Source organism: Poeciliopsis prolifica, unplaced genomic scaffold, assembly GCF_027474105.1.
Source record: "Poeciliopsis prolifica strain line A6 unplaced genomic scaffold, Auburn_PproV2 SCAFFOLD009, whole genome shotgun sequence".
Classification (NCBI taxonomy): domain Eukaryota; kingdom Metazoa; phylum Chordata; class Actinopteri; order Cyprinodontiformes; family Poeciliidae; genus Poeciliopsis; species Poeciliopsis prolifica.
The window spans coordinates 1,880,422-1,905,789 of NW_026562384.1; the positions used below are offsets into that span (position 1 = coordinate 1,880,422).

The window sequence follows — 25,368 nt, forward strand, 5'->3', positions numbered from 1 at the left end:
GTGTGCTGTACCTACAACACATCATGCGGTTGTTTTTTTTTTTTTTTAAATCAAGTCCCAGCATGCCTGGACATTCTTCTTTAGGTTGGTATTTTACAGTTTTTCCTTTGTAACTACAAACTTTAGATCATGATCCTGAAATTTTGCTGCAATTTGGTAACTTTTTGGTGACAGTTAAAGCCCCTTTGATAGTCACGTATAACTAGAGTTTTCTTCAATAACTGACTCAAGATACTCATTTATTATAAATGAAGAATAAATGCTGTGGGTACTGTGGTTATCTCATGGAAAGGAGGTTCTTGGTCCAAATCCCAACTGAAACATCTCAGGGTGAATAGCAAATTAACTTAGTTCTTGTCCTGGCCTGTCCATGTTTTGAAAGCCTGACAACAATCTGTTGAGGTGTTTGTTAACCTCTTCCCCGCCAACACCTGGAGAAACGCACCAGCTTCCACTTAACAGGATTAAGTGGAAACAGAAGAGACGGTGATGACTGGATAACTTGTTCATATTCTAAAGATATGTTTATTACCACACTTTAAAAAATGTGCTTTGCTAATTTTACATGAGTCCTCCGGTTAACCAGTTCACGTTTACCGCTGAGAAATGTTTTCACTTCATAGAAAATTTATTCACACCCTAGAATGCTTTGCACTTTTATATTACTTTTACAAATCAATCCGGATGTATAAATTGTGACTTTTTGACAAAAATTTGCAAAAATAAACCCCTTAATGTCAAATTAAAAACTGATTTCTACAAAATGAAAAATATAACTATTAAATTTAGCGCCTTAACCCTCACCCCCAAAAAACCCAAAGCCAAATCGGAATGGTAGGTGTATCCTAACATCATTCCTGCTTGTTAAGTGATTGCAGCCAAAGGTGAATCTACTAAATACTGACTTGAGAGAGGAAAATATTTATGCAGTCTGTAGCTGCGGTTCCATTACAAACGTGAACAAAACTTTGCCGATATTTCGCTAATGTAGAAAATTTTGCAATTGCGGTGTTTCCGTTAATGAGAAATGCAATCAAAAGTCATACAGGAATTAAGTTTGTTCATGTGATAAGTAGAAGTGACTGCTTGATTCAAAGAATAACGCAGTGTAAAAATAAATGTAGCAAAACATCTTTCACCAAAACCACCAGGATATTTTTGCACTGCTTCAGATATATCCTTCCTTAAGGAGAAAGATTCTAGTCTTTCAGACAGGAAGCTGCTGCACTACCTCCAGCCTCCATGCACTATGAAAATCAGCCGAGGAAATAACCACCAAATGTGAACATGACAACCTTTTGTCATTGTTTGTAGTTCTGTCCATTTTCCTTGGTGTTTAAGACTGACCACAGAATCATGAGGCCAACTGAAGAATCAAGGGACACACACACACCCTAACCCAAAAAATAGATATATGTGGAGGATTAGAGTTAACCCTACCCTAACCCTAACCCTCCACATATATATTTTTTTTTTGAGTTGGTTTGTTACAGAATAAGACTGCTAAGGACTCAATCTTTATCAGATTAGTCCTTAGATTCAGCCTTCGGCTTTGACTAATCTGGATTTAAACGAAGCCGCCAAGGGAGTTGTCCACTCCGGTTAAGACGTTAACTAATAATAACCTTCCAACAGAAACTCAATCCTAAAATCCTGAGCCATCTTCTCATTGAGAATTGCAATTACTTGTCATCTTCTCACTGTTCATAAATCTATAGTAATAAAATTTTGTTTCATTTATCATTTAAAGGGCCTATGAAGTTATATGGTTCAACCACTTAACCGCGTGATTAAGATTATATTGCAGCTGTTTCTCTGCAAAAGTTTGAGCAGAAATGTTTAACGTTTGCAGTTATTAAATTCTGCAAGCTTTTTATTCAAAGCTACACATTGTTTTCCAGTGAGTCTGCTTCATCAACACTGACATACATACAATAACACACTATGAACTCTCACAAGTCTAAACTCATTAGCATTCAGTGTCAGTCTGAGCACCAGAGGGGCCACACTGAGAGCAGACAATAGCAAGTTGAACAGAAAGCCCCAACATTAAAACAAAAAACTAAACCATCTGCCTGACTCACTTCCTGAGAAGCGTGGCTTCATCAAGTTCTCAGCTGTGAGTGCTGTTTGAGGTTGACAGCTCTGGATTTGGAGGTTCCTCCCTTCTGCAGTGCCAATGTCAGCCGTCACTGGGGCAACAGGTATATCGTTTTGAATGGCGCCCTCCCGTGGAGAGTGGGTAAATGACAGTATTTTTTTTTTTTAAATCGAAAATTGAACAAGCCGTCGTCCGTCCAAATTTTACTTGCTTTTTAAACAGACAAGAAGAAAATTAATTCAAAATATTAAAGACACTGAATTGCAACTGAATTAAGGGGAACTAATTAAATCTGTTCAGTGGGTAAAACCAACTCAAACGGGCATAGTTGTGGGAGGGAAACGTAAAAGACTATAAAGTTTTCTTATGTCAAAGAAATAATAAATAAATAAAAATAGTTAGAAAACAGAATAGATTTTATTATTTAAAAAATTATATATCTTTTATTTTTTCTCTCATTTCTCCTTGAACTTTCTGAGGCCTTCTTATCGCCCCCTGGCGGCAGTCACTTTGAAAAACGTTCCTTTATAATGCAGTCATTAAATTAGAATATTATTTAAAAGTTAATGGATTCACTTGGTGGTATATTCATCAAGTGAAATATACCAGGTTAAAGGTTTATTTAAAAAAATAGCATTTAAGCAAACAAGCCAATTCAGAACATATATTCTAATTTATTGAGTATGACTGCTTGTCTCTACCTGTGCATTTAGATAATATTTTGCACATCATTTGCCCAAAACTTTCTTCCCGTTGACTGGTGATCATCCACCCAGATCTCTGTTTCTTTGCAGCACCTAACAGGTTTTCTTTCAGGATGGCCCTGCATTCATCTTCCCATCAGCTCTGCCTGAGAAGCATCTCGACAGCATGATCCTGCCAACACCACAAGTGTTTTATGGTAACTATGATGTATTTTCGGTTAAATTTAACTGCAGCAGCTACTTATTTCATGACTTTTTAAAGTAAGTTTTGAGTTGCCCCAAGAAACCTCACTCTAGTTCTCTTTCTTTGGTATTCAAAAAAAGACACACTTCTTCTACTGCCAGAGTAGAAGAAATGCGATTCTTCTTCTGTTTTCAGATGACAAAACTCTGCATAGTGAATAGAAAAAATAATACTGGCCCAAAGACCAAACCTTTAGTGAACATGTAATTGTTGCAAAAAAAAAAAAAAAAAAAAAAAACGTCTAAAATTGAAAACACCTACAAAACATGCTAACAGAAGGATCTGACAATGTGACAATGAAAATATCACCATGTGAAAAGAAACATTTTACTCTGTTACATGCACTTGCATTAACATCCAACAATATGTGAGATTTGAAAGTCACAAAATGCTGGGGCATCATCAGAATCACAATCAACTTGACTAAAAAATATACAATAATCAGGCATAACATTATAACCAGGGGTGGGTGAAGTGTAACACTGGTTACCTGATGGTTGTGGCGCCTGTTTTTGGGTGCAATCCATTAGACAGAACACTGTAAAAGATATTTGTTGACTCAAAGTGACAGTTTGTTGCTCTGACTCAGTAAAGATGCATCAGTTTTCAAGTTCAAAACACGTGTTAAGCACCATTTATACATTTTCAGTTAAGTTGACTTAACTGTCTTTAGCAATCATAATAAACTAAAAAGTGACAAGATTCTTTTAAAAGTTGCTCCTACTTATTTAAGTAAGTTTTTTATGTTATTATATCAAATTTATTTAATACTACATTTTACATTTTATAACCTCATAACTCATTTCTAAGTGAAGATAACTAATGTTTTTTTGGGTTTTTTTACTCTGACAAAAAATCTTTACTGTTGAAGTTTCTTTTGGTTTCTTTTGAGTTTTGTTATTTTTGTTTTGCTTGTTCAGTCACCTAAGTCTGACTTACAAATTACTCAGGGACATTGAAAAATAGACAGATCAGCTGAATGATCCCTGATCCTTCTTCTTTCAGACTTTTTCAAAATATCTTTTTATTTTCAGTTTACTTCTATACTTTGCATGACTCTTCTTTGGTTCCTCGTTTATTGCTGTCCTCACATTTAAGGCACATACTGCCTGGTACAATGTCAGTTTAAGTATGAAGTAATGTCCATGTTTCTCAGATTTATGTCAGAATTTGGGGAGTTTTCTAACAATTATTTTTGACTTTTCAAACTTAGAAATTTCTGGGTTGGGGGTTTCTCAAAAATTTCTGAGATTAACCTAAAAAATGACCGTTTTCTTTTTCTTTTTTAAATTCATCCCTCCTTTTTTCCATCTAATACACTGTCAAACATTTAATTTCTGCCTCACGTTCTAATACAGCACAGTATTTTTGAATATGAATTTGAAATGCATTGAGTCAATGACAGCAAACACCCACTTATGAAAATGCCAATATTATTTTCAATAAACAGAGGCAAACAAGCCACTTCTTTCCAAAAGCAATTTATTTTATTCGGTTGTTAAAATAAATTCCTTTTGTTGTTTGGGTTAAATACAGATTCACAAATGTGTGTGTTTGTGTCTTGTATGCATGTGTGTGTGTGTGTGTGGTGGGTGTGTGTGTGTGTGTGTGTGTGTGTGTGTGTGTGTGTGTGTGTGTGTGTGTGTGTGTGTGTGTGTGTGTGTGTGTATCTAGGCAGCTGACCCTGGTGCGAACAGGGTTACTTTGTGAAACCACAGAGAGACCATTCATCCCTGCGACAGAACACACTCATACACACACAGCCTTCCACTCCGGCCCCTGTAACGCGCCGTAATTTGTCGCATTCACCAACGCGCACAAACGCACATACAGAGGGAGCAAGAGAGTCAATTTCAATCTCTCATTCTCCTACAGAAATCCCGAGCACAGTCTTGCTTTTTGTTTCTCCTCAGGGCCCATAAACACAGCGGCAATGTCCCTCCACATAATGACCCCTATTCCGCCGTCCTGACCGTGAGTCACCGGGTTCAGTCAGGAGACTGGAATGTCGAGCTCCTTCATACCGATGCGCGGTTTATACCGCAAATATTTTCACAAGAGGGAAATCGGCAGCGATTGGAAAGCAGTGGACATGATATTGTCCACTACCTGATAAAACATTCTAGCCATTTTATTGTTGTTTTTTTAAAGGTCCACTATTTTATTTCCATTCTTAGGTTTTAAAATAAGGATAATGGCAGAACTTTTGCAATGAAAGAAAATGTGTATTTTTGTGGAACCGTTAAAAAATTTTTTGTCCCAGGAATTATCCCGATAAATGATAAATAAATGTAGAAATTGTTTTCAAGTATTGACAATAGCAGAACTATGCAATTTCGCCTTTATAAAGTCTGATAGAGTTTAATTTTACTACAGAGTGATCCACACTGCAACTAGAAGACATTTTAAATATACCAAAATAAAACACAATGGCCAAAATCAATTCATGAAAAGGGAATAAAAACCCACATACATAAATAACATTGACTATGAAGTCTCAAAACAAAATTCCCCTTCAAAAAATATTAGTCATCAGAATGGAAATGATCGAGCTCATTTGAATTGATACAATTGATTGGCTGATTGATTGCTTATTGTTACAGGATTTAAAAGATTTCAAAAATAAACTGCTGGCACTTTCTGTTTTAGAAATTTAAAGCAAGACGCCATGGTTCAGAAATACAAAGGCATAGAGTCACAACTTTTCAACTTTTTGCCATTTAACAACAGATTTTGTTGTATTTGTTGTGATTTGAAGTAGGACACAACAGAAAGTATCAGATGACATTGAAGTGGAAGAAGAATAGGATACAGAGATTTTTGAATAAGAAAAATGAATAATTTGAAACATGCACCTTGCCTTTGCGTTCAGAGCCCCTGATTCATCACTTTGAGGAACCAGCTTTTGCTACAATTACAGCTGCAAGTCTTATGAATCATGTCTCAAGATTCTAGAGTTTTAAGTGTAATGCAGCCATCTTCATGAAATAACTTAGGCCCAATGGGTCCAAGAAATATCGAATCTAACAAGTTTACCTCAAGATTGCAGTGTATTTAGCTTCATCTGTCGTTCCATCGGCAGTACTGGGCCGAAGAACAGCCTCCCCCCAGCATAATGTTGCCATCACCTTGCTTCAAGGAGAGGATCGTGTGTTCAGGTTAATGCAGGCAGACAGACAGACAGACAGACAGACAGACAGACAGACAGACAGACAGACAGACAGACAGACAGACAGACAGACAGACAGACAGACAGATAGATAGATAGATAGATAGATAGATAGATAGATAGATAGATAGATAGATAGATTCATTTGTGATTTCCAAAGTGTTTTACATGCCAGTGTTCAAAAGTGACAGCAACAAAGTTTAGAATTTGCTTGCTTGTTGTGTGATCAGATATTTGACTATTTGCCCAAATATTATTATTATTATTATTACTATTATTATTATTGTTTTGTCAGTTTATTCATAAAAACGGAAGGAAAAAGGAAACTTTCAGAAGCAAAACACAGGAACCATTTAAAAACAGTAAAAAGCCACAGGCTTAACCGGAAGCTCGTGCAAGTAGCTTGCAAAATTAAGTTAAGAAAGTACAAGAAAGCACATCGGAACCGCGCACAAAGGTATGTCGTAAAGATGAATATTGTGCGCAAAAAGAATTTTCGATCTGAAAAACATAGATTGTGGACGTTTATGAGTCACTTTCTGTCTATTCACGTATGAAGAACAAATATAAATGTACGTATGGCTCGCAGTCGGACTTTTACTTCGGCAGGTCGTACCGGAAGCAGCTTGTTTCTCGACTCCTCAGCTTGACTCTCTCAGCCAAACTTCAGAATGGAGACGAGGGGAGGAAAAAGCCGTTAGTTGGCACCGTTAGGGGAGAGAAAGTCGCACCGTCCATGTCTTTAAAACAAACATCGACCCGCTGACAAAAAAAAACGAAAAAAAAAAAAAAACACCGACAGCAATGTCGCGAGAAAACACCACGCGAAGCCTGGACAGTATAGACCTCGCGGCTTTAAGAGTAAGTTTTAAAACACGTCTTCTTGTTTTCCTCTCTTCTGTTTTCCAATGCAGCGCTTGAGTAAACAGTGAGACGTGGTGGGTGTTTACTGTGACAGTAAATGCAGCCTCAAACAGCACGAACCGAGCAGTCAAATGTTGTGATAACTGATGTGGTCCAACTGTGGGCACAGAGCGTGGAAGTTGTTGAATAATGGTACCTCTCAGGGAGAGTGTGGACAGTGTGTGCCTTATCTGTAACTTCATGTTCACTGTCTGCCCTGTGTCCTGTTTGGGGGAACTTTCTGTGTTTACTCGGGATTTTGTCTTTGTTGGGCTGAAGAAGCTGACAAGTTGCCCAAGTCGAGACAACTTGTTGTGTCGGTTGAAAAGCAGCATCGTTTCCTACTCTTCTCCAGTAAAGTCAGCAGCTTTTTTTTTTTAACGAGACATTACACTTTAAACTCCCTCCTACTGTCTTTTTTTCTTCACTTTCTCTGTAGGATCCAGCAGGCATCTTCGAGCTGGTTGAGGTGGTTGGCAATGGGACCTACGGGCAGGTATACAAGGTGAGTTGACCTTCTTCCACATGAAGTTTTCGCACACCCTTCAACTCTCGCAAACACTGCTCCTTTTTGGATCATATTGGAATTTTTCCATTTCACCTTGTTAGTCAAACCAGCACACAGTACCAGGGTTTCCCCCATTTTGAGTTGAAATACCTTTAAAGTTGACAGAAGAAGTGAAAATATGTCTTGCTGATTATGCGTTATTGGAAAACATTGATGACGATACTTAAAAAATACAAACATTAAAAAAAAAAACGGCTAAGATATTTTTTTTTTTGCACTTCCGTTGTTTCAGACTAGTTTAAGTGTCCAAAAAAATGTTCTAACCTTTTTCCGTGACTTGTTACTTTATTAACCGAAGTTGTTGGCATGATGACAGGAAGTGGTGAAGGAATTCTGGTGAATTAGTATGTGTTAACATACTAACCATACCATGTTGCCATTATGCTTCCAACCATTTTGCCAAAGAGACTCTTTAACCTGACTTTGTTATCACCGGTACTGGCGTATTAAAAAAAAAAAACCCTATAATAAGTAAGAAATAATAATGCTTTGCCTGTTGGGGGAGCAAGTAAAGCCTTTAGGATATTTCTCGCATTAATCTTTGCAAAAGAAATAATATCCACCCCAGTTTCTATCATGATCTTCAGCCGGGAACAGTTGGGTTTCTTTTCTCCCAAAAGGAAAGTCCAGATTTTGGGATAATTGGAGTAATTGTTTTGCTGTTTAAAGTGCGGTGAAATAATCGCCCACTGGTGTACTTTTATTTATGTTTACAGAGACTAAAAGAGACTGAAATCCACTGAAATGTGAGTTTTCTGTCACATCAAACCCAAAGAAAATACATTGTTTGCGGAAAAGGTCCAGACGAATGAATATTCTCGCAAGGAACTGTCTCCATCTGTGTTGCATTGCGTGCAAATTTCTAAGTGTATCACTTGTCGTTGTGCATATCAAAACTTAGGGCAGTTACTTCCATTTAGCAAAAGAAGAAGAAGCAGAAATGTCTTCTTACTGGAATATCCTGTTGGTCAGAGCACACAGATCCTCTCTCTCACACACACACACAAACACATGTGCATGCACAGCATCTTTAAAAGGCACTGGGTGGAGTGTACTTCCTTATCACATTATCTGTTTGTCTATATGTGGGTCGGGGTTTGTGGTAAGAGGTGTTTAGTCACTTTTAGACTCTTGCAGCTGGTTGTTGCAGCAACACCACAGAGGTGTGTGTGTGTGACTACTCTTTCGTGAACTTTTTTTCGTTTCACTTTTTACCAACTGAAATCCTGCTGAGTTCACGATGGATGGTGCAACAGAGACACGACCAGGACTTAAGTTTGTGTGTTTGTCTGCTGAGAAGTGTATCTGGAGGCCAGCCTCTGAAAGAGCTTTCTTCAGAGGTGCCCTTTTCTGTACGGGAAAATCTGTCAGGCCGTTGGTGGGTGTGTGCGACTCAATTGCCACTCGGTTTCCTGAAAGAGGAAATGTTGCAAAAGATGTGCAGGACAGCGAGGAACACTGCTTGAAATCACTCACTCAGCTTCAACATATGACACATTTACTGACTAAAGGGCAAAAAAACACCTTATATGGATGAATGATGAACTTTGTCATAGAGGTTGAATTTTTAGCAATAGCTTTAATGCCTCAAAGCTCCATAAAGTTAACAGCACTATATTTAGTGTTTCTGCTACTTGGATTATGAATATCCTTTCATTTGCTAGCGCTGATTTAATGGTTGAAATCTTATTAAAGGGGTAGTTTTGTGTTTTTGCAGACACAGAGTCATTTTATAGCATAATCTAGTAACTGTTAATCTTGGTTATTAAAAATGATGTATCAAGTATGATTTCAAAGAAATTTTACTTCCTAATTTACCACCTTGAAATTGGGTCTCTGCCTCTTTAAGAAGCTCTAGATCTTTCTGAAATACTGCCTACAGGAAGTCATCACAATATGGCTCCTCTATTAACCCTTTAACAACCAGCGTTTCACTGAGGAATAGCTCCTATCATGATCTCAGCAGATGCACAGTTCCACCAGGTGATTGCCAATTGCTGCTGGCTAGTCTGAAGGAGCTGAATGTGGGGGAAAAGCAGGGGAAGTTAGGTGGAAGCCAGAATGCTTGAAAACTGCAGCTCTGAGGAGCTTTGTCCTTGAAGGTGGAACTTGGTCCACCCAGTTGTTCAGGACATCTGAATGGTTGGCATGGGAGTTCAAAACATTTCTTAAATATACGTGAAAAAAATCAAAGCAACACTCCAGGTATGTTTTGAGAAGGGAATCTCATAATAACACGATGAAAAGCGAAACATTTTTACATGATACTGCCCCTTTAAAAATGTGTCTGCAGTTAGATTATCAATAAAATCTCCAAAACTCACTGTTAGGATCAGTCCTAATAACGGGTATATGTATCACAGAGCTTGTTAAATATGGTGGAAGATCTGTGATGCTGTGTGTCTGTTTCACTTCCTATGATCCTAGGAATATTGTTAGCAGTTCACAGCATCACAATCTCTTATTAACAATAGGATATTTAAAAAAAAAAAGATAATGCGGACTCTTCACTGACCGTTACCCTCAAGACATTAAACTTCCAGATAGAGAGAATATGCAACTAGAACAGTGCCGGGTCACTCCGTCTGTATTCTCCCATCTTGTGAAATGTTAAAGGAGAAGCCTAAGCAATGTCCAGTTGCCATGGGTACCCATTATTGCACCAGTAGGGTTTTCTTTTTTTTGTCAAAATTATCGTTTCCTAACAAAGATTCCCCTTCTTCCCCCCTAGCCAACTAAATGGGCTCAGATTAATTAAATGATTTTCAATAATTTTCAGTTTGAGATTGCACTGCAGCGATATAAAATGCAGCAGTGCAGGACTGACATTATTTGTCATTGTATGGACTCATGGGACCTGTTGGAGTGACCGGGTGAGTTCCAACAGGGGAAACCAGGACAAGAATAGAGTCTGAAGAACAATACCTGATACATGCACACACACACGCACACACCCAGGGACATACAAAAGCACATAGTTTGAACTGATGTGAGCGCAGGAGATGCTGACCAAGCATCTGGGGTTTTCCTCTGTTTATCTGCACATCATAATTGTATGTTTTCTTTTAATGGGTAGTAGCATGAGATAAGCAGGAACTCCAGGTCAAACTGAGACTAAACGCTTCCGCTGAAGTGTTTAAAGTTCCACACTGCATGTGTGGGACACACATTATCTGTGTATGTATATTAATGTATATTGTATATTAAACATTATCTTTCCAATAACGTTAAATATACATTACAGAGAACCTGCCAATCACATATCTCTACTTCACCTTTAAACATATTTACCTATGTTTAAAGAAAAGTAGCCTAATGCGTTTTGATAATTAACTGGTTTTCCAAATTTGAAACTAAAATAATTGATGTTTTTAGTCTTGTTGTTTCACATCTCATTCATTTAATGTGTCCTGCATGGAATCAAACTTTAACAAAAGACTTCTAGAAAGTATTTTAAGGATTGGCATTTTGAAGTAGGCAAACATTTTTAGTTGTACATTTATTTTTTTCCTTTGTTAGCCTCCTGTGATAAATGCGACAGTTCAATTATCTTTCCAAAAGTTTTAGACAGAAGCATAATGGCTGTTGTGTCATCAATTGTGATCAATTCACACTTTGGCCATTCTTCCACTACTATCCTTGAGCTGAGCATATTGTTCAACAAAGCTACTTTCATCTTTTTGTGTGTGCTTTTGTATCAAGGTACGATTAGGACTGTTGAATTCGCAGTGTTCTGCTTCGTCAGAGCAGGGTATCTTACCCTTTTTCTTATTTCTATTGCTTTCAGATGTACTCAGATCAACTGAGCATTTGGGAAGAAAATTTCACTGATCTATCAGTGTTCGAAAGTGGTCAAAATGATCACCATCCAAATTACTCAGAAAGTAGGTCTGATTATCAGTTTTGTTTTTAGTTTCAAGCATCTGTCATTCCGAAGTGAGTGAGTCTGAATCACTGCAAACCAACTTACCAAATATTTTATTAGAAAGCAGAGTTTGAGTCAATGACTTCTGTAATACTTTAACCTAACAAATATTGCATCAAAGCAGTGCCCTGTGACTTCTCCCATCTAAATTACAATAACCGTTATAAATAAATATGATTTTTAAAAAATGTAATCAGTAATTGCCATGTAAAATAGGTAATTGGCCAGGAGGAGCAGCAAAGAAGATGAACAGTGAACTACATTTGTACAGGGCTTCTTAAGTTAGGCACTCAATGTTTCAATCGTCAAGGATATTTACTCTGCACATTCTAATCTGTACTTTTAAATGCTGTGTAAGACCATTTTTTTGAAACACGTCAGATGATCAAGGACAAGTTGAAGTTCAGTGTTTGTTCTTTTCTCCAGAAAGAGCTTGACATGAGGAGTGAGAGAGCTGGCAAGAAAACCAGGTTTTCTTGTCAGCAGAAGATACTTTCTTCAGAGCCACAAAAACACACACACAAAAAAATAAAAGTCAAGTGAATCCATAACGGCTTTAACTTTAGCTGATCATCAACTCTATGCCAATGTTTCAGCTTGCAGTTCATTGGGAGTCGCCCCTTTTTGGGAAATAGACATTTTTACTTCTTGCAAATTTGATTATCTTTGGTATTTTTATGGATTCCAATAAAGAAATGGGAATGTATTGTGTCTTTATGATAGGCTGTTGGTATGGGGGGAAAAAATGGATTTTAGAAGGAGTTTTTTGATAAGTTGTCTGTTAAATGTAGACACAGACAACCTAAATTGACAAATTACCATCCACATTCCTTAAGTCACAATTACCTAGCTTAAAGACAACAACCTTCCCTATGGCTAGGTGGTTTTCACAGACCAAATCAAATTTGGTGGAAAAATAAAAGCAGGCAGTGTGTAAGAAGAAATTCCCCAAGAGCTTCAAAAACTTGGACATTTTATGGCCCACAAAGGTAACTGAGAACAGTAACTGTTGTTACAAAGAAACAACAGTTGGACCGTATGCCACATACTGGTACTGAGACATTGTGGACGAGATTAACATAACAATGAATTAAATATTTTTCTTCATGACTTGCTGCATAGGCAGGCAGATAACAAAAGGTGCAAGACCCAAACATTAGAGACAGAAGACTCAAGAGTTGGTGGAGATAAGATTAGCCATGCATATCAGGTGGGTGGAGTTCATCTTCAACTCAACCATGAACTAAATAATCAGTCAGGCGACAGCGTTGGGTTCTCATAATATCAAGTTGGATTTCAAAGGAAAGGTTGTAACATCTCAGCTTCAATCTGTTTCACATTTACTCCATGGTTTGTTTGTGTGTAATCGTTCTTGAATAACCGAACCCCCCTGAAGGACGGCTTTGTAAGGACAGAGGCTAGACATGTCGCCACACAGGGAATCCTTGATCTCACAATGCCAAAAGGTGTAAGGATGGTGAGGTACAGGAAGAACTGGGACAAGTCTCACTCTGATAAGACAACAACATGGAGAGGGATGTCCAGTATGTTGAACCATCTGCTATAAACGTGTGATTCAACTTTCACACTGAAGAGTGGTGATATTAGCATGACCTAGTAGCTGACGTGTATTCATTGATCAGAATAAGATTCCAATCTGAAGCTGGTGAATGTGTAATTCTCACTTGATAATCAGCCACATATGGTTTCAAGTAAGTGTGGGCATATAGTGTCGTTTGTCATTTATTGTGAAAAATGTCTTATTATGACAAAAATGTGCATTTATTAATTTATTCTTCTCTTAATAAATAAAAAACAATAAAACTGACAGTAGCAATGAAAATCTTATTTTTGCTATTTTTTCCACGGTTAGTTCCACAAGAGCATAATTCATTATCAATAAATTTTTAAAAATGAGGCAGTTATTAAGGCCAGGCTAGTTAAATAAATTACACTTTTTTTTTTCAGGAAGTGATGTTCTGGAGAAGCCTGTGGTAAATTAGGCTTTTTTTTCCCAAGAACAATATCTGTTTATGGTCCTATAAATGTTGTGTAATGCAGTCACCGGTATACAGTTACCTAAAAAAACATCAATAGCTTTTTTATCATGACATTGATCACAATAGTACTACAAAATACCACAATAAAATTTTAAGACCATATTCCCCTCCCCTTGTTTCAAGAGACTGGCTACAGAAAGAATGAAATTAAAATTCACGACGTCAGCAGCCGTCCCAAAATAAAAAGTCGCACATTGACAGAGGTGGAATTCTTTTTTTTATATATAAATTTTCCTCACAGTGATGCATGTCTAGTACAAATGTGAGACTTAGGGGACTTTTGAAATAGACAACATCTCTCCTTTTCCAGAGCAAAGATGATTCAAGAAAACATTTTTGTTGTTGTTGCTGCATCATATTGAAACTTGGTTTTCAACTGCTACTGACGTTTAGAGCTGCAGCACTCCACCCAATGTAGTTTTTGGCAGACTTGAAACTAGAGGGAACCTGAAACGAGAAGCAAAACCCTGGACTACTCAGGTTTCTGAAGGGGAAGTGCAGATAAAGTTCCTCCGAGCCCTAATATCCTCCTGGTATTAAAACACGCCTTTATTACACAGATTATCTGCTGTCTGGACTTCTTCTACAAACATCTTGGATACCTTACCTCTGCTTAAGAACGTTTATTAGTACATCATCAGAAAATGACTAATCTGGAACAGATGGGTTTTTTATTTTTTTATTTTTTTTAGGACCGTCAGGCATGAGAATGTTTTCAATCTCATAATGCATGTATTATATGCTGTAGTAATCACATGCTGCTTGGAATCCATCTGCAGCCTTGCTGCCTCAGGAGAAAGAGTTTCAGCCTAAGTATGTATCTTGTTGCAATGGTGCATCAGACATTTATAATACATTTTGCATGAAACTCTTACTCACTGCATACACAGCAGCATCACACACATCCAGAAACAGGGCGTTTCTGTGTTTGCAAAAGGAACTTCCCTGCAAAGGGATGGTTATAGAGTCATCTTTGTGTGTGTGTGCACATGCGTGTTTGTGTGTAAGTGTATGTGTGAGAGACAGAGAAGGTTTAAGTGGGAAGAAAATGACAACAGCCAGTAAAGCTTTGAACTCGCAGCTCTGATCTTAAGAAATGCCTTTATAGTTAGCACGGCAGAAGCAAACTAAAATAACTCCAGGTTGTGTAATTGCCATGCATCGTTAAATGACCTCATCTGTGTAAATGAGAGCCATCAAAAAAAAAAAAAAAAAACACCAGCGGCATTCATCATTTTTGGGGCGAGATTATGTCGCTCTTTGAAAGGTCAAAGCCGTGGCTTGAACGGTTTCACTTAGGCCTCAAACTACGTTGACGCAGCCTCAAAACCTCTCCAACAGCTGGTTTCAATACCATTTCCAGAGTGAATCACTAACACTTCCTCTTCCTCACATCCACGTATCATCTGCCTCGTTTTACTCATGCTCCGTTGTGCTTGCAGAACTGTTTTTTTTTTTTTACCTTTTTCCTTTTGTTTCTAGCCAACGGCCTATTTTGCAACCCAACTTTGTCAGTAACAGTTGTAATTTATGTTCCTACACACCGAAAGGCCCAAATATTCATGCAGTGCAGAGATAAAAACGTGTGCAGTTCTGCTGTTTCAAAATACCTACAGGTTTAAAATGACATCTGGGTTTCAAAACCGAGCAGCTGTGTTTGGGACGCAAAGGGAGACGTAGTCTGGGCAGTGTTTGTGGTTGTTGGAGATGAAGAAAGGGAGAGACAATGGGAGAAAAATGGGGAGGAAAGTGATAGCAGGGGGAGAGGAAGAAAGGCAAAGGTGAAAGGCAGAGAGACAGCAAGCACTAAAGGAAGGAAACGGTGGAAAGAGGCCGATGAAAACGAGCAGGGAAGAGAGCTGGCTCCCCTCCTCCTGCTCTCCCTCATGGGGTTTGGCGGTATGGTTGGCAGGGATTGCTCCTGGGTAAATTTGCAACAAGAATTCATAGAAGTCCTATAGAGGTAAATGACCTTCTTACTATACTTTCAAATGCCAAAACAATTATTAAATGTGCTGACTTTTTCCCATTTTTGCCATGTTACAACCGCAACCTTAGAAGGGTTTCTGGAGGGATCTATGGGATAAGCCAACTCCAAGGAGTATGTAATTGTGAAGTGGACGAAGAAGTGGCTTCAAAAATCATTTCTGCAAATGATAATCTAAAAGAATTATGAAGAACACTTTTACATCAAGTTGCCATATTCTACTTATCAGTCTAATTATTATGATTCAGAATCGAATTGAAATATACTTACATTTAGGTATTTTAATCAAGGGACAGGTGATTACAAAGGAACTAGAAGAATTAGTTTAATTATGTCATAGAGTTATACTCATAGAGGAATCAAATTGTTCCGTTACTGGTTTAAATTTAAGGCAAACTAAGAAACAAAGAAATTCATAATAATGTTCATAATTTTGTGCATAAAGTGGGAAAACATATTTTCTTGGAGTTTCAAAGAGTCCTTCAACAGACGCAGTGTTCAGAAACACAATTTTTTGTGATATATTTTTAAATAACCTGAGACCCCAAAATATACCAAATTTAGAGAATCACCCACTTGGTATTAGATGTTTTTCTGCTCACCTTTTTATTTTCACATGAGAGTTTTGCTCTTTTCTGCAGCCTTTTTTGCAATTTACACATGGCATGCTGTGCAAACAGAAGGTCTCAGACACAATCTTGAAAAGTATGGGAAGGTTTGGAATTTGATTTGACTATTTTCTGGGACTGGATAAGAAACTTGTTTCTATTTCCAGGCTCTCTGAGACAGAGAGATTTGCATCTCGTTAGCTGTGAGACAAAACTTCATCCACAATCTAGCATATAAAATTCCCAGAAATTGGAAGTTGAGTTGGTCCAAACGCCACTTTCCCATCTTCCACCTCAGACATGATTGCCATAATGTCAGCTGTTGCTTCATCTACCATGTCACATCTATAAACCAAGCTGCCCTTGGCATTTGTTCATTAATGATGAATGAAACTACCTTTAGTTGGAAAGCTAATCTACAGTAGACCTCTCACCTTGACAACCTGTTGAGAAAGCTATGCAGAACAATCCTGGTGAATAGTCAGTTGTATGACAAAGGGGGGATAGAAGAGCAAATAAAAATTCTACTTGAACTCCAAGACGAAGTCCGAGGAGCCTCTAATGCTCCGTTTCGCAATGAAAAATATCCTCACTCCAAAGGTCTAGAAGTCACATTTATCACAGAGACGGATGAGCAAGTACACACGGAGCATTACAAGCAAGCAAGGACTCTTTAGAAAGCTTCATGTTAGCAGAGAGCAGTCGATAAGTCAGTCGGTCCATCAGGGCACGCAGTACACATTATGTAGCTAAATAACAGACAGGCATGAAGCAGGCCAGATCAGAGGAAGGCTGAGACAGAGATTTGCATCCAGTTAGCTGTAAGACAGAATATTAAAACTTCCAGACAGAAATGGCAGGAGTTTCTCTCATTTGGGGTCTGTTCACTGGAGACATCTTGTATCTAATTAGCATTATGTGGGAATATGTTGTAGTAACCTTTTCACCAATGCTCTCTTCACTGTGTTACCTCATTCTGCCATCTTGTATGCGCATGTGAATAACGACGGGAAGCAAGAGGAAACATAATTGTGTCTTAATTCAACGGTGTGCAGGCTACCGCAGTGTGTGTGCGCAACTCTGCATGTGTGATTTGCAGGATTTCAGTGTCGGAGAGCGAGAAACTGTCTCCAATTAATTCGATGGAGAGCCATTTTACCGAGTGTGCGTCTGAGTCGTGTTGTTAATCAGAGACTTGGCTGAGAGGAGGACACTTAAAGTCTGTGTCAGCTGCGGTGGCAGCGAGCAGACATGGCTGAGTCTGGCTGAATAGGAAGGGCATGTCTTTATTTATCACAGTCAGGCCAGTGGCTGCCTCCACGGCGTAATCCTTCGCCGTTATGGGGACAGTGTCCTCCGCCTGGGGACTGAATGGAGGCCAGAACACACCCAGGGGTCAGTGGGCCTCGTAAGTGATTTCTCATTCAACACCAAACAGGGATGACTGTGATGAGAGGGAGTTTTTTTAGGTTGGGGGAACTGTCTGTTTTGAATTTACTGCTTCACCAAGTTTTATTATAAGCAGTATTAATGTGAAGCTTGTCAGATCATCACTTTTCTTTTGGATTTGCATGACATGTTCAAGTTGTGCTTTTTTTTGGCAAGTGTGTAGGATGAAATAAGCAACAGCCAATAAAATGTGGTAGCGGCCTAATTAAAACTTGATAGTGTTTAGGTGTGGTGCATTCACTGGTCAGACGTTGGAATTTCTGACCAGCCAGTTGTCAGATTCTGGTCACAGATTTTTTCCATTCATGTTTGCACAAAATGAGTCAAAAACTGAGCATATTGTTTCCAGATGACTTTGTTTAAATGACCAGTCTGATAATTTCATGTATAGAGGTTGTCATAGGCCTTTCTGGGTGAACGAAAAACAGTCCCAATGCTACTGCTAGTTTCTCCAGCGTGTCTTCTTCAACTCTTCGTACAAGATAAATAGGAGAGTTTTAATTCTTTATTTAACAAAATACATTTCTGCACAGTAACACTACTCTACTGCTGACTAGAAACATTAGCACTCCATAGGAATTTATCTGATTCGGGTATAGTTTGGTAAATATGCAGACCAATACTGGGTTTAGATCATATTATCCGCTAAGAAATGGAATATCTAGAACAAGTTCTAGGCCCAATGCTAGGTGTTACAGAGCCATTTTTCCTCATTTTATTCCTGGCATTATCATGCTAGATACTTTATAGTATGACCTCTTAAGGGGACTCACCCAGGCAGTGCAGTTCAGTGTTAGTGACATCCTGCTTCCTTATGTCTGATGTGATCTGAAACAGCTCCCGTGTGTGAGCCTTCAACATCCACACATAGATATCTATGTCTGCAGCCAGCTGAGTCATTTTGAAGTCTTCCAGTGACCAGCCAGGTCCCCCAAATCGCTCCCTTGTCGAAACCTGTGTCAATCTGTCAGACATCCAGTTACAGCATTCTCTGGCTGACTTGCTGTGGGAGATGCAACACCTGAATCAGTTCCCAGTGATCCCCTGCTTGCATCCAGGCCAAAGGGCAGGTTCCTCCGTGCTGACATGAGATCAGTGGTTCTGCTTCCCCCTCTGTTATCCAGTTGATGTGACGTCTCAGTCACCGCCATGCAGTCACAGGAGCATTCAATGCTTTCTCCATTTAATTCAGTTTTATTTCATATGCGCTACTCTGTCTCAGTGATTAATAATACAATTTTCTTTGTAATTCACTTTACATGTAAATCTGAAACTGCTACACAACGACAGTTAAAGCTGAGCCCCTTTAGTCAGTAAGTATATGAATTTGAGGCTATATTTTAGCTCCAAAAATAATTATTTTAATTCCCTAAGCGTCCATGTTGGCAGTGTAACAATGTTTTGGATTATCATGAAGCACAATACATGGTACACACCGAGTCATTGGGAATATTTTTACACTGAGATCTGAAGAAATATGTGTTTTGCTCTCCTTTTTGGATGTTTTAACTCTCGGGGTTTACACTAGTTATTACTGTGTTATTGTGTGATTACACAATCTGTTCATGGCATCTGTTCATGTATCATTGTTATAGTACCTATTTAATTTGTTCTTCTTGAGCTCTTTGTTAGAACATGTAATTCTTCTCAGTATTACAAAAATGTTAACTTTTTTAATAAAACGAACAAAAAATGTGGATATTGAGTTACATTTCGACATCTGTAACTACTTTTAGACAGTTTTGTTTTATTTTTTATTTCTTTACTTTTCCATGTCAATTGGAACAGACTCGCTGTGACTGTTGAGAAAATCACACCTGGGGGGCCATGAACTGTTCAGATTATAATCTGGGAAGCTTCTGTGAACGTCTCTGATGAGGATAGGTTGAACCCGGACACAGCGATTTCTACAAATGAACGTTTGCACTGCTAAGTTTCAAACTCTTTAGTTGTTGGCTGCATTTATTTAACGCAAATATTTAAATATGTTTTATTATGAAAGAGAAAGTCTCTGCAAACACTTTGAGGAAGAGATTGGTTTGTTAGAATTACAGAAGATGTGCAGTGCCTTCCTCTTAAACTTTCTCATATTTTGTATTGTTAAAAATGCAAATTTTATTGTATTTTGTCTCTCAACACAATTTGGTATGTAACTGTGAAGTGGAAGGTCTGGTTTTTAGGAGTAGGAATTTGAGAGTAAGTTGACTTCATACACAAATGCCATATCATTTTATATTGGCATTTGTAAGAAAAAAAAATTTTTTGAAGCCACTTGCTGATTTACTTTTATCTCACAGTGATGTGCAACTTTGTATTTCATCTGTCCTGACCAATTGGCTAGTTGTCATCCTTCCGTGTATATTTCATAGACTCTCCATACATTACAGCCTTGAGGCTTGACATTGTTTTCAATTTCTCCCTTTTCACCTGACTGCCTTCTCCAGCTCCGGTCCTCTTTGCTGACTTTTTTTTTTCACTCTCATCTTATGTCACGTCTTATTCTTTCTGACTGGCTCTCGCAAGAGAAAACGAAATTAGGCAGACAGTGCAGTGAATGGAGCATTACATCACAGGCTGAGTGTTTTCTCTATGACGGTGTGATGTGTGGCTGTGTGTGAGAGGATGTGAACATGTTTGACTGTTAGATCTGGAATTGGCTCGGATAGATTTTTCTTTTATGTGTCGGAGTCGCGGCAACGAGAGTTTCTCTACTCTTTTACTGTCGAGAGCTTTTGTAGGATGCTCATGTGGTTGAACTGGTTGTGACGCTAACGGCTTCTTTTTGTTTGCCACCAGGGTCGTCATGTCAAGACTGGTCAGCTGGCAGCTATCAAAGTCATGGAGGTCACAGAGGTAAATGTTTTACTGCTTTTACTCCTGCTGCAAATTCTCTTAGTATCCTTGCAGTATCAGGGCCCTAAATCATTTATGAAGGAGTCCTGGGTACTTTACCTTTGGTATATAATGCTCCATCATCATCAACGGTGGCTCTTAAGACATCTTCCTGACATATGTAGTGTTTTAAGAGTGATTTGATCTGGTCCAATCTAAAATCAGAGATATTCAGCGTGTTGGATTGTCTTGGCCCGATATTGCAATGCTTGGTGGCTCCTGCGGACACACGAGAATCACAGAGGGGAATTCTATACAAAGACAACAAAACAACTACCATGATGCACCAGAAAGTCCAGCGGACATCTAAGGTGTATTTTTCTATTGTTTGTTTCTTTGTGAAACTTGTTTTGCAAGATTTTCTGTCTGTTTATTGTCTAATTATTGATGACTGAAACTGGTTTGTGTGCATTGTGCTGCTCCTGCCGTTTGGTTGTACGCCACGTACTGCACAACTAAACCTGCTATATATAGACCTTTTTATCATCAAGTGTGTGGTCTGTCAGGTTTTAATAGTCGAACTAGCCATAAGAAAGACGACCACAGATTTTTTTATTTATTTGGTTTTGGACACATGGACAATTTCGCTGTATTGAACATTCTAAGATGCAATAAATTCCTCGCGTATCTGTCGCTACTGCAGAATTTATGCAAGTGTTTCTTTAACGTCATCACAATGACCCAATCGTAGCTTTAGTCAAGCTCATGGTCCGCTGTGTAATTCACAGTCTGATGAAGAATCACACCTCAGCATGCCGAACAGTGGGAGTGGCTCCAACTGATACCAGCCGGACCTACTTTTTGATTGACACAGCTAATATTTATTTGACAACTAGGAAAATATATTTCATTTTTTCCACTTCAGAGGTTATTTACTCAAGCTTTAAAGTTTTTAACTGAACTCCTTAAAGATCCAAAAGTCACAAGAGGACACAACTAGCAACCCTGTAAAACAGCCTGTCGAAAACTTCCCTGATTGTTCTGTCTTGACTCCAAACAGACGGCTTCTCCTCTGTTTCCGCTCTGAGTTCTCTCACTGCACACTTAGGTCTTTGAAGCGATTTGAACTCTTACAATCCACTCGGGAGCCTCTCATAATTCTCCTGTCAGAGTACGCACATACAACACGGATCAAACTGGAATGTTCTTTAATATAGCACTTTCCCCGACTAAATCGAATTACGAGAACAACTCTCCTCCTCTCCTTACGGTTCTCATGTTTCTTTTTTTTTTTTTTTTTCCCCACACACAGAAGTAGTTTTTTATTAGATCTCTGTGATATTAAAGCTCTGTTCACTTTAGAGTTTAAAAGCCACAGTGTTACGTTGTTGTTTTGCTATTATGAAATATTAATAAGTTGCTGTGGAGTAAATCAATTTGAGGTTAGAAAAACTTCAAATAAAAGCTGCATCCAGGGTTTGTGGGAGTTTACAGATCGGAACAGGATTATACAATACACCTTTATGATAAGGTTGGAATTAAAGACGTTGGCACATCTCTGTATTTATGTGGATTAAGTAACTTTGTGAATTTTTTAGTAAGTCTTGTTTAATTTTGCAACCATGTCTAAGTTTGCTCAAGTTTGGCTTTCTAAATCCATTTAGCAACAGTTTGACCGCAATGACACAGTTTTTACCTTTTTTTTTTTTTTTTTTGTGGGACATATTTTTGTTGTTGTAATAAAACATTAAAATTGACTTATCAAATGCTCTAATTCAAATAATTTATCTTAAACAAGTTAGCAGTGTTCTACAAAGTCTGCTAAACCATTTTGACACGTTTGACCTGTAATAAAATGTTTCCACGGCTCATCTAGATGATAAGTTCATAAAAGATCTTTAATAACTTAATGTGGTCAGATTCCAGTGGGCCTGATAATTTGACCATCTGGAAAGTTTAGACATTACTATGAAAACAAGTTGTTTAATTGTTATTTTGTTGGTGTAAAAATTTCAAACACCGGCCATCTCAAATTATAATCTTTGAGTTTTAAAAGTTCCAGCTGAGCAGCCACAGTTTGAGGTCACTATGCCTCACAAAAAAATAAAAAACGAACGTGATGATGATTTTAGCTTTTGCGTCTTCTATCAAACAGACCCATAAACTAAACAGTTTTATGTTTTTCTAAACAATGGAAAGAACAATTAGCAGATTAAACAACCACTCTCAAGGGATAGATAAATTTCACAAAAGTACTATTCAATGTTTGTTTGTTTTATTATGCCGACTTAAACTCAACGCTTTCAGCAGAGCATAAAGCATGGCTTTAAATTTTGTGGCTCTGTTTATCACTTGAGGAGCGTCTCATTCTTGTGACATTTAAAGGAAATTTTTTCAGTTGTGAAAAGCTGTTGGACACTGAGAGACACTAAGGAAGAGTTATAGTAAATGTATATTTCCTGTTGCAGAGAGAACAGTTATCTGGTGCACATCAATCACAATGTGTTGAAAACATAGACTTAAACCTCAGTCTGAGCTTCACGAAACTACAAATAGTTGATATTGTGTTGATGAATTGTGTAATTCACCGACCTTTGGCAGCCTTTTTGTCTTAAATTTACAGCTTTTATTTTATTATAAAAGACCATTAACTTGACCTCTATATTGGTACATGTTTAAACTTTGAAGTTAAACTGTGAACATGAAGCCAAACTTAGGACCACTTGCTGGTGAAGCATGAACTCACACAGAACAGTTCACATGCACATTTCTTCATCAACGAGTTGGACTTTTCCTGTGGACTTTTTTTTTTTTATGATTTCTCTGCTGGTCTGCTGCAGACAATCTGTGGAAATGCCTGTCTATTATCTGCCGTCGCACACTGACTCGCACTTGCGCACACAGGCGGCAGTCACAGTCAGGCGAGGGGCAAGAGGGCTTTCTTTTTTTTATTGTTTCAGATACCGGCGAAAGTTCCCACTCTGCCTCATCATTTTCTGGTGTCTGTGTGGAGGTTTAAAAGCAGGCAGGAACTTGGTAAAAAGTCCAACTCCTCCAGCTCCCCTACCATTCATATGTCTCTTCAAAATGATCTCCTTCATTGCAGTGGACGACTTAGGGGTTCACTGACTTGGAGAAGTTATAAGACATTTCTGTTATCGTCCCTTGTGCTGTAAACCAGTAAAGTGTGTTTAAAACCAAAACATTGCTTGTTATTGTGTCATTTGTTCATTCTCCAGGTTATTTCTGTGTGTTGTCATTGTTGGGCGCACTGACAAAAGTTGTGCTGTCTTTAATATTTTCCCTTTTGATGGGTGTTTTGTCTGTAGGAAGAAGAGGAGGAGATAAAGCTGGAGATTAATATGCTGAAGAGTTATTCCCATCACAGAAACATTGCCACTTATTATGGTGCCTTCATTAAAAAAGGACCTGCTGGACAGGACCACCAACTTTGGGTTTGTGAACATTCTGCTCGTTTAAACACTGCAATTTTTAGAGCTTTTTATAAATACGGCAGAAACGCATCACTACTAACCATTAAATTGTTTGCTTCTTCAGTTAGTGATGGAGTACTGTGGCGCTGGCTCTGTGACAGACTTGGTGAAAAAGACTAAAGGAAACTGTTTGAAAGAGGACTGGATTGCATACATCTGCAGAGAGGTGCTAAGGGTAAGGAACATAAACACAGAGCAAAACACACATTTATGGAGTCATAACTGCTTTGTATAGAAAGAGCCTGGTGAGTCCTAATGTGTTGTTAGCTGTAAATATCCAGTGCAGCTTAAAGTTATGGCCTTTTGGTATCAGGACCTAATGATATGTCGGATTCCTTAGTCATGTGAAGGTAATGATGAGCAGCTGTATAATGATATACAATGGACAACTGAAATACTTTGGCACAATGCTGATTGACAGACTATTGGCTGACATTTGCAAAGCAGCCAATCCAGGAGCACCATTTATTTTGCTTGACGCTGATTGGCTGAACCGCCAGAAGCAGAGACAAGGACGACTTTAATTATTAGCTTTGGTAGTTGTGCTAAGATATTTCCACTTTGCGTATTAATGTATATTTAGGTACATTTGGAGTTTGAAATATTAAAATAGGGAGATATAAGAGTTTTTAGAGGAAACTTTAAATTTTGGTGGATTTTAGTTGTTGGCAGGCAGCTATTGTCACAGTTTTTTAGGATTTTATGGTGTTTCTGACTGAGCATTTGCTTTAAAACCTAATTTTATGTTTTTAAAAATTACAAGGATTTTTTGTTTACATTTTAGAATATCTTTAGCATCTTATGCTAGCACTAACACAGTTTGCGAGGTTAGCATAAATAAAACCGTAGCCTCTGTGCGTATTTCTTCAAGAATGTAGGCCGATACTTTGACACTAGAATTTTCAAAACTTTATATACTATTTATATATTTATATTAATCTCATATGTTTCATAACAGAAAGAGGGTGAAAGCTTAAAATAATAAAAATAGCAATGTCACAGGAAGATTTTTAGCTTTCCTGCTAGCTATCAAGGTTGGGTCAGGATCAGTTCATTCCTTTTATAATTTCAGCCTAATGTTGTCAAGGTTTGTCCAAGGTTTGGGAGACTTCTTCTTTTTAATCCCCAAAAATGGAGTACAGAACTGCTATAGCCTTAGAAATTTGAAATAGCAAAAGAGTGATATTACTCTAATTCTCTCTTGTAACAGCAAGGATAATCAAGGATTTCTTCTTAAAGAATATGGTTTCCTTAACAATAGCCTCCACTATTGTTAAGGAAACCATACTTCATCTGACCTCATTTTAATCACCTCAGTGATTCT

The 25,368-nt window shown here is 38.1% G+C and overlaps 1 protein-coding gene across 7 annotated transcripts in view; it reads left to right on the forward strand.

The window, feature by feature from the left end:
* The first annotated feature begins 6,882 nt into the window (after positions 1 to 6,882).
* si:zfos-2326c3.2 (misshapen-like kinase 1) overlaps positions 6,883 to 25,368 on the forward strand; it is a 62,025-nt gene continuing 43,539 nt past the window's right edge. For all 7 annotated transcript variants that reach the window (XR_008606248.1, XM_055034141.1, XM_055034144.1 and 4 more), the window contains exons 1-5: positions 6,883 to 7,079; positions 7,561 to 7,626; positions 20,515 to 20,571; positions 23,880 to 24,005; positions 24,109 to 24,219. Coding sequence is in view for 6 of the 7 variants with exons in the window: in XM_055034141.1 (XP_054890116.1) it covers positions 7,023 to 7,079; positions 7,561 to 7,626; positions 20,515 to 20,571; positions 23,880 to 24,005; positions 24,109 to 24,219 (417 nt within the window). In the remaining variant the exon portion in view is untranslated. The remainder of the gene's footprint in view (positions 7,080 to 7,560; positions 7,627 to 20,514; positions 20,572 to 23,879; positions 24,006 to 24,108; positions 24,220 to 25,368) is intronic.